The sequence below is a fragment of the Panulirus ornatus genome, chromosome 19 (assembly GCF_036320965.1).
Source record: "Panulirus ornatus isolate Po-2019 chromosome 19, ASM3632096v1, whole genome shotgun sequence".
Taxonomy (NCBI): Eukaryota; Metazoa; Arthropoda; class Malacostraca; order Decapoda; family Palinuridae; genus Panulirus; species Panulirus ornatus.
The window spans coordinates 64,603,549-64,617,262 of NC_092242.1; the positions used below are offsets into that span (position 1 = coordinate 64,603,549).

The 13,714-nt window shown below is 37.3% G+C and overlaps 1 protein-coding gene across 8 annotated transcripts in view; it reads right to left on the bottom strand.

Annotated features, from left to right (window-relative positions):
- mino (glycerol-3-phosphate acyltransferase mino) overlaps positions 1-13,714 on the bottom strand; it is an 86,352-nt gene that overhangs the window by 17,041 nt on the left and 55,597 nt on the right. For 6 of the 8 annotated variants that reach the window (XM_071674156.1, XM_071674152.1, XM_071674154.1 and 3 more), the window contains exons 2-8: positions 10,312-10,650; positions 6,744-6,905; positions 5,905-6,086; positions 5,119-5,352; positions 4,366-4,553; positions 3,962-4,095; positions 1,140-1,617 (exon numbers count right to left, since the gene is read on the bottom strand). In XM_071674156.1, coding sequence (XP_071530257.1) covers positions 1,140-1,617; positions 3,962-4,095; positions 4,366-4,553; positions 5,119-5,352; positions 5,905-6,086; positions 6,744-6,905; positions 10,312-10,557 — 1,624 coding nt within the window. In that variant the 5' untranslated portion in view covers positions 10,558-10,650. The remainder of the gene's footprint in view (positions 1-1,139; positions 1,618-3,961; positions 4,096-4,365; positions 4,554-5,118; positions 5,353-5,904; positions 6,087-6,743; positions 6,906-10,311; positions 10,651-13,714) is intronic. The other 2 variants (XM_071674151.1, XM_071674150.1) reach the window with 1 other exon arrangement.

Below are 13,714 nucleotides of genomic sequence, written 5' to 3' on the forward strand. Positions count from 1 at the left end.
TTCACCCAACTTAAGACTCATGTTTCCATGGTTCCATTCACTACCATGTCCACTCCTAGGTATCTAAAACACTTCATTTTTTCCAAATTTCCTGCATTTAAAGTCACGCCCCATCTAACCCAACCCTGCAGAAAACAACACTGCCATCGTGTGTCAGCAAGGTAGTGCCAGGAAAACAGACAAAAAAGGCCACATTTGTTCACTTTGTCTCTAGCTGTAATATGTAATGTATCAAAGCCACATTGGAGGTGGAAAGATGGAGTGAAAAAGATTTTGTGTGATCGGGGCCTGAAATGCAGGAGGGTGAAAGGAGGGCAAGGAATAGAGTGAATTGGAGCGTTGTGGTATACCGGGGTTGACGTGCTGTCAGTGGATTGAAGCAGGGCATGTGAAGCGTCTGGGGTTAACCATGGAAAGCTGTGTAGGTATGTATATTTGCGTGTGTGGACGTATGTATATACATGTGTATGGGGGGGGGGTTGGGCCATTTCTTTCGTCTGTTTCCTTGCGCTACCTCGCAAACGCGGGAGACAGCGACAAAGTATAATAAATAAAAAATAATCAAAGCCACAACTCCCTATCAACATGCAGGTCCCACAGACCTTTCCATGGTTTACCCCAGACATTTCACATGCCCCGCTTCAGTCCACTGACTACACACTGACCCCAGTACACCACATTATTCCAATTCACTCTATTCCTTACATGCCTCTCACCTTCCTGCATGTTCAGGCCTTGATCACTCAAAATCTTTTTCACTCCATCCTTCCACCTCTAATCTAGTCTCCCGCTTCTCCTGGTTTCCTCCACCTATGACACACATATCTTCTTTGTTAACCTTTCCTCACTCATTCTTTCCATGTCTAAACCACTTCAACATATCCCCTTCTGCTCTCTCAACCAAACTCTTTTTTATTACCAACTCTCTTACCCTTTCATTACTTACATGACAGCTGGAGAATGGAAAAGTAATGAAGCCTTTCTTCAACACAAGCAGGAAGGTAAAATGAAGAAATGCTCAGCAAAACAAAACAAGATATAACAATAAATGAAAATTTACATGTACCTTTAAAATCTCTTGGCATGGTAGCAAAACTACATAATTCATTATTTATTATGCTATGAACGTGGTTACTTACCATAAACAATGTGAGATGCTAGTGACTTCACAACAGATCTATATTCATCTGTCACTTCACTTCCAAAGAGAGAAGAATTACTTCGTGCTCCATGAAGGCTGGAACTTGTACGATTTACAGCATTGATAGCACTGGAGGGATTGGACAATGTTCTTTTTAGTGTTAAGTGATTATTAGATGCTGGATTGGACAAAGAACGCTGATGGCCCTTTTCTGTGACTAGAGGAGTGGAAATAGCTTGAGGAAGTGGTGCCAATGATTGTGAGTCACTAGTCGCAGGGGTAGGGGAGAGAGGTGGAGTGCATCGTATTGTTTCACTTTGAGGCTGACCCAAAGTGAAGCGGGATGCACCACCTTTACTGTTTTGGACAAATTCTCTTAGGCTAAAAGGCTGTCCAAAGTCAATCCTGGCATGACCATAGTTGGTAGACAGCACCTTTATTATGGCTCTCACTGCTCCCCAAAATGTTTCTGGAATCTGAAAAAAAAAAAAAAAAAAAAAAAAAAAAATGCTTTTAATATGCATAAAGTGTTCGCTGGAAGAAGAGGAAGATCAGGCAAACTTTAAAAACTGAGAGCCATATTTCTCTACTAAGTCTTAATAAGTGCCAACTCCAAAAGCCTGACTTCTATACACAGACATTGCAATGTAGTTAAAAGTACCGAAAATTGCCCTTCTAGACTGATAGAAATAATGATTAACTAGGCAGATAATATAACAAAACAATATGGATACAGATACTTAGTACAATGCCTAAGCCCTCTTAAATCTATGGACTCTTAAAAGATCTTCAAATTTCTATATAATTTATATCAGCACTTATAAGTACAACTTAACAAAGTATATCCAAGTCTTTCTTTCTTTTCTTTCTTTTAAACTATTCCCGCGTTAGCGAGGTAGCGTTAAGAACAGAGGACTGGACCTTTGTGGAATATCCTCACCTGGCCCCCCTCTGTTACTTCTTTTGGAAAATTAAAAAAAAACGAGAGGGGAGGATTTCCAGCCTCCAGCTCCCTCCCCTTTTAGTCGCCTTCTACGACACGCAGGGAATACGTGGGAAGTATTCTTAATCCCCTATCCCCAGGGATAATCCAAGTCTTTAGGTTTTATATATTTCAAAAGATTGGAAGCAAAATCTACTTCTATGCATGTGTTCAGAAACAGTATGTTATCTAGACAGGAATACGTCTGTGCCGTGCCTACTTTGGAACACCAAACACAAATCAGCTTCATAACTTTGGCTACTTCCTAGTATTATGTTAGAGTACAGAGAAATCCTCAAGGCTAATCATTGTCTGGCAGATACCATTCAGGTATGAAAAGCAAATTGGTACGATGGTGTACAGCATCAAAAGATGAAACTAAGTCTAGGCATCCTTTAACGTTAACTTCATCAGTAAGAAAATATCAATGAACTGCAAAAAAATTTCTAAGAAACTTGAGAAAGTTAAATAAATGAGTGAATATCACAACTTAAAAGCACAACTATTCAATAAATTACCAGTCACTTTAAAAATATTGTAATGAAAAAATCAGATCTCGCTACAAACATTCCTAGCCCAGTATCCACTGCTTTAAATCAGAAATGCACACCTTAAAAATGGAATTTACACAAACAATGGCCAGTGGAAACCATTTTCCCATAAGATTCAATGGTATAAAAGATTAGATTACTGGAGAAGACTTCTAAACCTAATTTTCACTTAAAAATACAAATAGAATTACAAGGAACACATAAAGTACAATACCGGTACATTAATAATAAAAGTATTTGAATAAATAATTCACCTTACAATAATTTTATGAAGTAAAAATACAGCAAAGTACAAGTATGTTAAGCTGATTCTGAACTTCAATCAATATTCAACAAATGCTTCATTTTGTCCATTGCTGTAACTGTGGTTCAAGTGATCTTTGCTCCACCTAATGGTGTCACATTGGAGGCATACTGCATTACTTTATATGCGTGCATATAAATTATTCTTCCTGTAGCAAGCAAGCAAGCCAGGAGCTCAGGCTATATCAACACCAAACTGAGTAGCATCAAAAAGCCTTAAAATGTCATAAATTACCCATGAAACATTTTCTCCAGCTCCTCCTTTCAGCAACACAAGACACAGTTGATACTTTTTAATCAGAGTAGGATGGTCTCAGGAGGTTATATGTAATATTACATAAAATTGTAAGCTGTGTGAACACTGTATATATTGTCACATGCATCAGACTAACTTGGACACCGCACTTGTCAGTGACTGATCATTCGCACTGCTGTTTATAGTTTCTGAAACTTTTTCTCATTCTATGTATACTATTCATTTATTATTTTGGACAAAATACAGCATGTGCCTTAGTGGATGCCAAAACTCACTAACAAACAATTGCACAGGCAAGCACTTGCCTGCTATTGCCAAGTGCTCTGTGCAAAAGTATTAATTTTCTTTTTCCATGATAAGTTATCAAATCTGTTTTTTCCATGGACGCTATTAAGCAGAACAGTGTATAATGTACACTGTATGGCAGTGGATTGATGTAACAATTTGTTAAGCCCTTTCTCAAACAAGTCCTAATACCATTCCTAGTTTAATGACAGTCAGGTCTACAAATGCATGAGGATCTCAAACATTTCTTTTATATTTTTTTCTCATAACTTGACATTTCTCCTGTCTTCAAAATGGTCATGACTGGGGCATATCTTTGATGAGTTGCCTTTAAAAAATATATATATAGTAAAAACTATTAGTGTTTCCTATTTGAAAATTAAAAAAATAATATTTAAATTAGTATCTGCAGCTACTATGTTGAGAAAAAATTATACACCTACCTTGCTTTGACCCATTTGCTCCCTGATAAAGTTTCCATCCAACAATCTGTCATAGTTGATGGCAATGGGGACAATCAGGGCATCATCCAAAGTGCCATTGGAGTACGCATCTACAATAACACTCAATAAACCACCTACAAAATGATAAAATTACAGTGATTATCACTTGTTTTTTATCATAACTGGTTTGTACTGACATAATATCATGAGTGTAAACTGCTGGGTGAACGAACATGTAAACAACATAAAATGCATAAAAATCTGAGGCTCAAGTTTCTCATTCAAGGGCACATTTCTAAGAGCTATTTCACCCTAAAATGTCTTTATTTTTTACACAAAAAACTCACTGTCCCTTTAATGTTATATTCACATGACAAGTCATTAAAACATCAACAAAATATTACCTTTTGGCATGCATGGTTTGCCTGTCCGAGTCCGGCCACCTTCAATGAAGAACTCCAAGTTGTAGCCAGACTGCAATGCATGGTTTACATATGTCTGGAGCACTGAGCGGTAAAGGATATCCTTGCGATTCTTGCAACTTTCCAAACGACGTTTGATAAAGAAACCTCCAAGTCCTCGTAGCAACCATCTGTGGTTTAAAAAAAAGAAATCATGTCAGAGGGTAATTCCCAACATTTTTCTCTGAAAAGCCAATAATATACTTAAAGGTTAGTGATGAACTTTTGAGCTTTGAATGAAAAATACTAAAGTCATTGATATCATTCCCATTTTCTAGAGGACTCTACTTTGTGAAATGCCTTCAACAATGTTTAAGTGCAGCTTAAAATTTATTTCCTAAAAACTCTGTGTAGATATATTAATTATATAAAAATTCATTACAAGTTTAATCCTAACACATCTGAACACCTTTTACTTGTTCAAACAATATCCAACAACCTACTGCAGATAAAATAAAAAGGTGGAAAAGGAAGTGACAATTCCTATGTAAAAGATACTGGTCAAGTAATGGGTATTTGGCTTAGGCTGAGGTGTGTGTGTGTCTACATATAGGAGTAGACATGGTGCACACATACAAGGTTAAGAGATGCAGCAACACGAGCATGAAACTCTCTTCATGTAACACACAAACAGTAATCTCCCATATACATACAGAAATACTAATTGCTACAGATATGAAATTATCATAAACCTACCCAAAAACTGGAATACGAAGATTGTCACCCGCAGCAACAATAGGTGCTGGGATCTGCCGGTTGAAGAGGACCCATGTGACAAACAGGTAGTCAACATGTGAGCGATGCAAGGGAACGTATATAATTGGTATGTCCCTCTTTGCTGCTCTGTCAATCACTTCTTGCTGACCTCCATGTATTGTTACTGACATCAAAAGGTTGCTAAACACCTTGAACAACACATAACCTGTTATTCTGAAACCACAAAATATACCAGTGATTAGCAGCTGGAGCTCTATATGTCTCGAGTAGATAATGAAATTAATAAACATAAGAGTCTGTGGTTTTGGTACATTAAACATGAGATGCAGAGAGGATGTGAATGAATGGGGCCATTTCTTCCTCTGTTCCTAGCACTTCCTCACTATTATGGGAAATGGGAAATCTGTATGAAAAAAAAATAATATTCCCTTCTATTGGGCTTCTGCAGCACATAGGAAGCCAACATCAAGACCGTATATCTTGATGTGCAGTGATGTTATGTGTACACCCCAAGAAGTGAGTGTAGGACACCTAAAGAGTAAGTATTCAGTATCTTCAGAATGGAAATTGCACCTTGGGCAAGAGGGATCTTGAGATATGTTGAATGCGTGTCTGTGATGAATGCCCTGTGGTAAAACTGAGAAAATCTGTGTTCAGCAGAGTAGTTAACAAATAATTTCACTAAGATTAAAGCTTAAAACCTGAAGCTGTGATTCAGGAAATTTGAAGAATTAATTTGGCAGTCTTAGATTTAGATACCCTTACCTTATCAGTGTACTGGATAAAGCAGCCTTCATGTCATTTAGCAATTTATGAGCTCTGGCAGTGTGCTTGGCTAAAATGGATGAGTATGCCTTCTTGTCATCTGTATTCAATCCTCTCTCTTCTACCTCTTCTGTCACTAGCATCTCCATTGCAGTTGCTACTCGTTCATCTTGTATGATCAGCTATTGATGGATATAAATTTAGAGATGAACATTTACATGAAAAACATAAGTCTAGGCACTTATGGTCTCCATGTAATGACTAAAATTCAAACTACTTAAGCTATAAATAATTCACCAAATATATTCACATTTGTACTAATTATAGCTGCAGTCATCCAATCATAACCATAACATTACACATCAATCAATAAATATCCGCAGCAACGTTCTTTGATGAACACAGGACAGATATACTGCAAGGTTCCCTCCCCTCAAGGAAAAGTCAAGGAGTCATTTGACAGGATATCAAGTTTGTGGATATTCATAGCAACCTTCTACATAACATTACATTGATGTGCACAACACAGAAAGGCTTAATGTGAGGGTAAATCAGTCACATCCATTAGATATATACTGTATTTGCAACATGAAAACTGAAGTTTAAATTCTATCATCTTCAGTGGATTAGGTGATACAAGCACAGTGGCTAATGAAAGATCACTGAGTATACATGTTCTCAACCAGAAATTTACACAATAACAGAATATACACATTTACCATCCATACCACTTCATGCTTAATTGACAAAGCAGAAGGAAAATCTTAGAAAACATGAAGAAAAATCTTACAAATTATTGATTAATAACTGTATTGCTGCTATACTGAAAATAACCTTACCTGATTGGGTATATCTGGATAGTTAAATCTTGTTCGAAGGTTTAGACAATGGAAGACATAGCAGCATTTTCGTGTCAAGTAGTATCGGTCAGAATTACTTGTGGTAACGCGGAGAAGATTTTGAAGTCCCAACTTGGTAGTGGTTTCATCGATAAGGCCATTCTGAAAATAAATATAAAAAAAATTAGCATTTATGACTTGAAAGAAGAATTACGGTTGGACTTAAAATTCTCTTGTATAATTTATCAAATATATGAACAGATAGTAGTATAATAAAGGACCCAAAGCAGTAAAATTTGTGCTCTGACATATAATTCAAATTGATGCCAAGCTTCTTGAAATGTTCAACTCTGTATTTTAGCATCATTTGAAAATGATACAGGTCCATCGAAGGCAATTTCTCGCTCACTGTTACTACTTGCAGAGAGTCTGCTTGCACATTTTTTGCCTTGCCATATATAAATGTGAATAAGAGCAAGGTTATTAGGTACAGTAGGGTTGAGGGACAAGTCAATTGGGAGGTAAGTTTGAATGGAGAAAAACTGGAGTAAGTGAAGTGTTTTAGATATCTGGGAGTGGATTTGGCAGTGGATGGAAACATGGAAGTGCAAGTGAGTCACAGGGTGGGGGAGGGGGTGAAAGTTTTGGAAGCATTGAAAAATGTGTGGAAGGCAAGAACATTATCTTGGAAAGCAAAACTGGGTATGTTTGAAGGAATAGTGGTTCCAACAATGTTATGTGGTTGCGAGGTGTGGGCTATAGATAGGGTTGTGCGGAGGAGGGTGGATGTGTTGGAAATGAGATGTCTGAGGACAATATGTGGTGTGAGGTGGTTTGATCGAGTAAGTAATGAAAGGGTAAGAGAGATGTGTAGTAATAAAAAGAGTGTGGTTGACAGAGCAAAAGAGGGTGTATTGAAATGGTTTGGTCACATGAAGAGAATGAGTGAGGAAAGATTGACAAAGAGGATATATGTGTCAGAGGTGGAGGGAACGAGAAGTTGGAGACCAAATTGGAGGTGGAAGGATGGAGTGAAAAAGGTTTTGAGTGATCGGGGCCTGAACATGCAGGAGGGTGAAAGGCATGCAAGGAATAGAGTGAATTGGAACGATGTGGTATACCGGAGTCGACATGCTGTCAATGGATTGAACCAGGGCATGTGAAGCGTCTGGGGTAAACCATGGAAAGTTCTGTGGGGCCTAGATGTGGAAAGGGAGCTGTGGTTTCGGTGCATTATACATGACAGCTAGAGACCCAGTGTGAACGAATGTGGCCTTTGTTGTTTTATCATTATACTCAATCGTTGTTTCCCACGTTGCAAGGTAACGCCAGGAAACGGATGAAGAATGGTCCAACCACTCATATACACATATATATACATAAATGCACATATACATATATACACATGTACATATTCATACTAGCTTGCCTTCATCCATTCCTGTTGCTACCCCGCCATACAAGATATAGCATTGTAATCTTATACATAAATGCACATATACATATATACACATGTACATATTCATACTAGCTTGCCTTCATCCATTCCTGTTGCTACCCCGCCATACAAGATATAGCATTGTAATCCTCTATGTCCATTGACTGCAATACAATCTCACATGGTTGATTTTGTGAGATCAACCCACCACAAGCCAATGGTCGTCCTCAAGCATTTCCTCTCCAATACATCCCATTCATACTATCCAATTCCAAAAAATATGCTTTGAAAATTAAACTGTGACCTATATGCTTGTCTGCTTGGAAAACATAGCTGACTTTCAGCAGCACCAATGAAAGAGAGCACAATAACCCAACATCTCTCTCTCTCTTTCTCAGTAGGCAGGTAGTAAGTGGTAAGCAGCCACCAATAACGGAGGTGTATTACAAATACTGACTGCCTGGGTGTTGGGAGGTTAGTGAAAGCTGATTTCAAAACCTGTTAATGATCACCCTTTGGCCCAGGTTGCTGTCTTTTTTTTCTGCCATACCTATACACGATCAGTTGTCTTTCAGTCTACATACATACAATCTCTGCTTCTCACACATATCACCTCCATGTCAGAATTTGCTGTGAACAGTACCCTTTTGGGTCCATCAACCAATATAAGCATCAGTGCCAAGTGAACCCTTTCTTGCATATAATAATGATGCTTTCCATGTGGAGGGAAATACCATATGTTGTATGCTATACATACAATTGATGAATATACTTCCCAAAGATGTGTTAATGCTCACAGAAAGTTTCAGAAAAGGCTGAAGAGTCATGGTGCAGTTTGACAAGTGGAAGCTAAGATACAGAAAAAGAAAAATTCTGGGGGACTTCTTGAATGGATGGCATTGTAGCTCTAAAATAGCAAATAGAGATTTAAAGAGAATTTGGACGAGATTTATTATGGATGGATTTAACAGAAACACTTGAAACACATGTACAGCAAAGCAACTGATAAAGAATGTTAATTCCACCCCCACCATGAATACTGCATACCCCTACCCTAAAATGCAATAGAGTACTTAGCTTCTATGGTTCATTTTCCTATAATTTTCCAATATGTATTTCTTGTGCAGCACCAATTTAATTTTTTCCACGGATTACCTCACCTTGTTTCTATACATAATCTAATAGGTAAGATATAACAGTAAAGCCTTCACTGGGGTCAATCTGATGTACTTGGATGTAATACTTTTAATCTAGTAACTCAATTTCTTAGTGACCCATACTTGAAACAACTTGGTAGTTTGAAGCCTAAGTATACTAGAAGTAGTTTTTCAAGGAAAATTTTAGAGAAGAAACATGACATCCATAGGCTGTAACCAATACAATTATATGTTGAAGTTTAAGCACTAAATTAGTATTTGTTATTACAATACTGATAAATGGAAACACTGTTCACAGAAAAGTGTAGGTAGTCAAGCAAAATACAATGAAAATACTGAAATAAAAGACAATTTCCAGATTTATGGTTAGGGAGTAAGCTGTAAGTAAAAACAGCAATACAGTAAGTTCAAATTTCTCTTTAAAGCCATACAGGAATATTTTCTACAGGAAATAATCACATGTGGAGGTAAGAGACATGCTGGTAACAATAATAACATCCCATGGGAGAAATATAGGTAACAATACATAAAAACAAAAATTACCTTCTGTCCAACTATAAAATCTATTTAGTCTGTGTGAGGGACAGCTATGCACCTTTTTTCAAAACAGAGGGGCAAACATAGCACTCAGAAAGGTTTTCTTGGCTACTGCTGAAGTCTCTTGTAGGTATATCAATTTAATGCTGGTCTCATATCATGGTTGGTAAGTACATAGGTAAGACCAACACAATATTCTAGTATTCATATCAGATAGAATGTCTTAACTGAGTTATTTGCTTCCTGTCTTCCTTTTTCTAAGGATCTGACTGCCAAAAACATATCATTTTAGACTATTTAATAAAACAGGACATAATAGAATTAAGTATTACATTCTACAAGTACTTTATGAGACTAATGGAAATAATTAAGTCATTCTATCAGTGACAGAGATTAGTGGTTGGGGTTGGAGGTGTAGGCTGGAAGAGCCACGTACATTGCAGTCATCATGAGTGGTACTACCCAGTCGTCCAGGTGGGGGTGACTCAGGTGGAGTGGGCATTGCATTTGCAATGTGGGCCGCCAAACTCTTGCCGTCCGCAGCCCATGGGGTGGTGAATGGGCCAGATGACCCCGTGTTGGCAGTGGTGGGGATGGTCATTGTACTGCAAGACTTGGGAGGATATTCAAGGTCTGCCCAAGATACTCCCAAATCTTCTCTTCTCATTACCAATGTGGTCATGTTTTACACACAATTAACATAAATTTGGTATTTCTTTTCAGTTTTTATAGTTCATTGCAGAACATTTCTTCTTGATGTAGTTTTTAGGACTGCCTATATAAAAGAATAAAACATTATCAACCACTTTATGAAAAACAAAATCAAATATATATATATATATATATATATATATATATATATATATATATATATATATATATATATATATATATATATAACAAATATGTCTTCCCTACATGGAATCATAATACAATAAATAAAAGATAAAGGTTGAGTCAAATTATAAGACATATAGGGAGGGGGGGATCAAAAGTAACTTGTGTACCCGAATTAAATTCTTTTAACTTAAAAATGTGAACAGCAAGCACGAGAAATTACCGGATAAAAATAAAAACAATGTAAAAATAAAGATGTCAGTGTTTAAGCAAAATAGCCAAACTGAAAATGCAAGAAAGGCAAAACTTGAGAGCAAGTGTTGGCCAATCCAGGGACAGCAAACCTAATTACGAGGTGCAGACCAAGTACATAGCAAAACAGCTAATGAAGCCAATCATGGAACTGAAAACCTTACGAACAACAAAGACAAATAAGAAAACACATTTACTCATAAACAAAGACAACATTTCAACACTGCGGTAAACTCGCTTTATTAACGTTTCAAATCGGCAATAATTGTAGATGGCAAAGTATCACTTAGTAACAGCTCTTTATATTCTCTCCTCTAATCAGACATTTATCTAAAGGGATACACTGGCATGAAATGACATTTGGCTATCTCACGATCAACCAAATATATCTTTCTGCATTTGATATACATGGCACTAAAAGGTTCTGAAAAAAAAAAAATATGGTCGACTGACCAAATTAGATCGATGACAACCTAGGATTACTTGTTACTTCATCAGTTTACAATTTATATGCAAGAAAAGTATCCGATTAACAAATAGGTCACCTAGGCCAGGGGAGGCCCTCCTAATTATCCTGATTACGAACTTTAATGATTCTGTAGTGTGAAGGGGGGTAACTGGGCTTAGAGCCCCACTAAACCATAAACCAGATTAAAGCAATAATGACAAGACTATTTACAATACGATTGGCCTCCGGTACACAGTACCATAAAACAGCATCATTTACATTCTGTCGATAATATTTGATACAAGCATGGTTTTGTCTATCCAGTGAGCAAAACCAATGAAATACCCTTTCCTAGTCAATGAAGTGACGTAAGAGGAAAAGGCTGACCAATAAAATATCCTTAAAAGACCCAACTCTCACTCAACTCAAGCACAATCAGCATGTCTCCCTCTATGTTGCATACATCCAGAAGTATTAAGCGAATAAATGATTTTGTTAAGCAAGCCATCCCAGCTAATAAGACATTTGTATACTGTAACTGATATAAAATGGGGTCTTGCAGCAACAAGCAACTTCAATATAAAACATTTGACTTTTTCTACGCAAACACGAAAATCAGACAACCGTACTTTGTTAACAAATCTCAGTACGGGTATTTCTATTAATATCAAACATGGGCAAAATCCCAAACTGAATAGTTTCAAAACTAGTTCCTAAATATTTTTCCATGAAAGATTTGCATCCTTTATGATGTCATTTTAACGAGAGAGAGAGAGAGAGAGAGAGAGAGAGAGAGAGAGAGAGAGAGAGAGAGAGAGAGAGAGAGAGAGAGAGAGAGAGAGAGAGAGATGAACGCTTAAGGAAATTGTCAAATATAAGAAAATTCATGTCGAAGTAAAATGAGGCCATGAGGTTACCTGTCGGACGCTCGTGGAAGGAAAACCTCGGCATTACTTTTACGATTAACATATTATTAGTTCAGAAAAATAATGCGAGGGATTGGAACAGAACTTGAAAAACCATATGTGCGAGGCATAATAATTATCTCCCCCTCCCAATCACACGCAACATGAAAACGAAAATAAAATTAAAAGCACCATTGGAGGTATGAAGAACTGGCTTGCGTAATTAACTCTTAGGCCCTCTTCAGGTGTTTTGCTATGACAATAAACGAGTTTTGATTTCGAGCCACATCTTGAACATACACAAACGACAGCTCTATCGTGAGTTAAGTTTCTCAAATACGTAGCCTGAATATGATCCAAACGGCATTAGCAGGGGAGGGCCCGGGTGTCAGGAACGCTGTCGGGGAGCCCGCCGAACAACATTCGCTGCCAAGAAGACCAACCGGGAACCCTTGCGTCATCTCGAATCCCGCTACAGACTACACCAACCAGCCAACGCTTCCTCCCCATGACGTCAACAGTATAAAGTACGGTATTATATATATATATATATATATATATATATATATATATATATATATATATATATATATATATATATACATATATATATATATATATATATATATATATATATATATATATATATATTGGTTTCCTCAAGAGGGAAAACATGATAAACATCGCAGTACCATCTCTACTATAGCCTTAAAAACGCTTCGTCGGCGATAAAACTTTCACTCATTTCGTAAGGTCTACAACGCAAATATGTAGGAAAACCTCCATATTCTATCATTTGACCTTCGTTCCAAACATGTAGAGTCGTTAAAAAAAAAGTCCAATGTACGCCGGTGAAGTAACGAATCAAGCTCTGGTAGTAGTAATAAGCAACAAAGCTTAAAAGAACTTTAAGCTTTGGCACGCCATCTACAGTGTGGGACTGCAAGTGCCCGCCATGGTCAACGGTATGCACAACGTTACTTCGTGGATTGTTATGCACAGTGTGCATGGAAGAGGACTTCGTGATATTTAAGTTCGCCTACAACAGCCGGGAGCGACCTTATGATTTTTATTCCAATGCTTCAAGAAGTTTGAACTCATTCAGAAATTAATCAAGCAATAAACAGAATGTCTTGGTGCAAAATACATTCGAACTAATATTTTTGAAACAATTTTGGACTTGTTATTGACGAGAATCCGACATCGTTCTAAAGCTACATACATAAACATGTAGACGCAAAGTGATTGCCAACACCAATATCATGCACACACACACATACACACACACACGAGCCAACTTGTGCCAGTACTTGTGGACCATGTATGGATTAGACCTTGAGAAAGGCTTATGCAACCAACATGATCAAAGTGCGGAATCCGACCAAGCAGATTCTTCG